Genomic DNA, 3,493 nt, shown 5'->3' with positions numbered 1-3,493 from the left:
AAAGATGGCAATGCATCAAATAGAACTGCCAGCTCCACGTCTCCATCTCTCTGCCTGAAATTTTGAATACGAAGCTCCACGAGTTTAAAATAACAACGCAGGGTCCGTGGAAGATGCCAAAGACTTGAAGCATCGAGCAGGAGACGATTGAGATTGCTAAGGTGATGAACAAAGGAAAGGTCGAACGAGAGTGCTCTGCAATCAGTGGCATCTATTAATTTAAGGGAGCGGGGAAGCTCTGGCAAATATTGAAGATTCCTACAACCAGTTAAATGAAGCTCTTGCAGACTCAAGAGGTGTCTGATGTTATCTGGGAGTTTAGTTAAGCTGCGGCACTTCTTGAGAGTTAGTGATTGGAGACTGCGTAAGCCATCAAATAGCACACGTAGGTCGACATTGTCAAGCATCTGCCGGGAAACACGGAGTACCTCCAGAGATGTAAAGCAACTTAATACCTTTATATTCTTCAATTTTGTATCACCGAGATTGAGTCTTCTGAGCTTTGAACAACGCCCAATTGATGGGCTCAATTCTTCTATCCCAGTTCCATCTAAATCTAAGGATGTTAGCTCTGATGATGACATTGAGAACTCCTTAAGACTGCGGCAGCTTCTTATATTGACTTCTTTGAGAGATTTTAGATGAATCATGCTTTGGAGACTCTCAAGACTACGGCAGCCGCTTACATCCAAATAAATGAGACTGTGCAGCGATAGGAGAGATGGATGCACTTGAGGCAAACACCAACAAAATCTTAGATCTACGCTTTCAAGACGACGAGCCTTGGAAAAATCGGGTAACTCCCTCAGCATAAAACAACCACGAAGTTTTACTCTTCTTAGATTCGCTAAATCCTGGAAACCATTAGGAAATACTAAAAAACAAATGAATAGAGGCATTACGTCGGAAATCGAAGATCTCAAATATTAATTAATATTTAAAACTAAAAATGATATATAATACCTGTACTCCGTCCCAAAGTGTTCCTACCCAGCTGTGTTCCAAGTTAAGTTCAAGAAGGAGCTCGGCACAAAAAGTTTTTGGCAAGGACCACCACGGGTATCCAACCCAGTGGAAGTACCTTATTTTGGCAGAAATTGACTCAAGACCTGCTGGGCTAGACAAGGACAAGCGCCCAAACTTAAGAGGATTAAATTTGAGAAATTTTATTCTCGACATTTTATTAAAGGTCTTCGCAGTCAAATCCAAAGTTCTATTGATCTCATTCATATTGAACATTATACCTTCAACCTCTTTTTCTCCCTGAAAATTACAAAGTTTAGACTTTAGAGAAATAGTAAGAAAAATAAAGAACATTTTCTGGCATTGGTGACAAATAACGTTTTCTTAGAGTGGAGAAGGTCATCGTATTCTTACCTCACAGTTTTTCAATACATCATATATTTCATGGGGATCCCATAATCTACTCCTCTTTCCAGGTTCATTGACATTCTCTTCACGAACAATTTGCAGACCCATTTCCTGTATTAAGTCATGCATCTCAACCTTCCCATTGTTCTTGACTATTAAAGCCTTATCTATAAGGATTGGTATGCCAACAGTTGGATGGAATCCATAGCTCTTCTACAAATCCTTCACTTTCACCCTTTAAGAAACAGGCAATGTCTAGAAAAGTTTTCTTCTCTTCATCGGCTAACTTATCATAACTCAATCTTAACACCTCTTGAATTTTGTCATTTGGAGACCCTCCTTGTAGTTTTCTCAGCAAACCATCCCATAAACTTTTATCTTCACAGTGAACATATGAACCCAAAACTTTTAAAGCCAAGGGATTGTATAGGGTATAACGTATAAATCCTTCTATGAGCTGTTCATATCCATGTCCTGGATGGTCTGATCCAAAGGCCTTGTAGATGAAAAGTTGACGCGAATTTTGATAACTCAGTCCCTTGGCCTCATGTATTTCATAACCTTTTTCTCGAAGCAATTTCCTATTTCTTGTTGTTGTAATAACTTTACTACCTTCTCCTAGGAAATTGCATATGTTGTCCTGCAAACCCTCTAATTGGTCAGAATGATCAACATCATCAAGCACAACTAAAGCTTTTTTCTTACCAAGCCTTCTGGCAACAAAGGCATTTCTTAAACCATTTGATGGGTTACTTGGCATATCTTGCCCTAGCAGCTCCGAGACAAGATAGCTACAAACACTTCCCAATCCACTTTTTTCTGCTTTTTCCCTAATATTTTCTAAGAAGCAACAAGTGTCATACTGAGAAGATAATTTGGCAAATACAACATTTGCCATTGTGGTCTTACCCACACCGCCCATCCCCCAAATTCCAACTCTGTGAGATTTTCCCAGTAACTCTTCAATGGGTTTGATCATTTCATCCCTTCCAATCACATCTTTTAATGTTTGTCGACAATTATGTATTTGTTCCAGTTTTGTGCTGACATCAGTGACAATTCCTTGAATTAAATTGGATTCATCCCTGTTGAACAAAGCCAAAAAAAAAAAAAAAAACAAATAAATAGAGTAAACCATCAATTTTACATACCAAGCTGCCACTTTGGGTGGGATACTCGGGCAATACTTACATTTTGGATGACTTTGATCGAGGAATACTTACGTGAAGTCTTGGCAGTGCCTGCCGCTTAAAGAGCCAGCTTCAGAAAGAGCTACTTTCCACCTGTTCACTCTTTCTGGATCATGCATGAAATCTTTCTCATGTTGTTCAAATGCCCTCTCATAAGCTCCAGTCTGCTTTCGAATATGTGAGGGGTCAACTTTGTAGAAGATGGGTAAAACAAACTGGCCCTCATCCTTTCTGCACCGCATGATTTGGGCGAGTTCATCCAGGCACCATCTTGAGGAAGCGTAGTCTTTTGAGAAGACTATGATAGATACACTGGAATCCTTGATTGCGTGGATGAGTGATGGCATGATTTCATCACCTTTCTCTATCTGCTTATCGTCACGAAAGGACAAAACAAATTCTCGGTTGAGGGCAGCATGAAGATGGCTGGTGAAGTTGTTGCGGGTTTCGCCTCTAAAACTTACAAACACATCATACTTTCTTGGAGCATTCAGCCTAGAGCCAGAGCTTGAGGAAGCAGAAACCATTGCAGTTTGTTTCAAGGTGCGGGAAGAACAGTTTACACACTCTTTCTGCTGCCGCTTCAATAGACTTGACTCAGTCTTTAAGTCTTCTGAGCTAAATGACACGGCAAGTTGGCAATTGATACTCCCCCCCTCCCCCAAATGATACTTTTTAGTCTTTTCGCGTTGGAATACAATTCCGATCTCCCCCCCCCCTAAAAAAAGAAAATCTTACCTTTGTTTCTGGCCCTGGATAATTTGGACATGTGAATAAAGTAGATGCATTTTATAGATAATAATTTGAGCAGGATCCTGATGAAAACATCACTATTTTAACACAGTTTGATTGATACAGTATTATTTATGACTTACAAATAGTACTCCCTCCGTTCCTTATTATAAGAGACATTTGGTGCTTATGGCATGTTC

At 39.8% G+C, this 3,493-nt stretch overlaps 1 protein-coding gene across 1 annotated transcript; it reads right to left on the bottom strand.

Annotated features, from left to right (window-relative positions):
• Positions 1 to 1,584: 1,584 nt before the first annotated feature.
• LOC114762128 (TMV resistance protein N-like) lies at positions 1,585 to 3,125 on the bottom strand. The gene is made up of 3 exons (XM_028951585.1): positions 2,595 to 3,125; positions 1,707 to 2,456; positions 1,585 to 1,606 (listed from the first exon to the last, which is right to left on the bottom strand). Exons 1-3 carry the CDS (start codon positions 3,086 to 3,088, stop codon positions 1,585 to 1,587), a joined length of 1,266 nt encoding a protein of 421 aa, XP_028807418.1. The 5' UTR covers positions 3,089 to 3,125.
• Between the last annotated feature and the right edge of the window lie 368 nt (positions 3,126 to 3,493).

The sequence above is a fragment of the Neltuma alba genome, unplaced genomic scaffold (assembly GCF_004799145.2).
Source record: "Neltuma alba isolate B1F8T4 unplaced genomic scaffold, ASM479914v2 tig00011195_pilon, whole genome shotgun sequence".
Taxonomy (NCBI): Eukaryota; Viridiplantae; Streptophyta; class Magnoliopsida; order Fabales; family Fabaceae; genus Neltuma; species Neltuma alba.
Note: the sequence above shows the minus strand (reverse complement) of the source record. Positions and strands in the feature narration are given on the sequence as shown.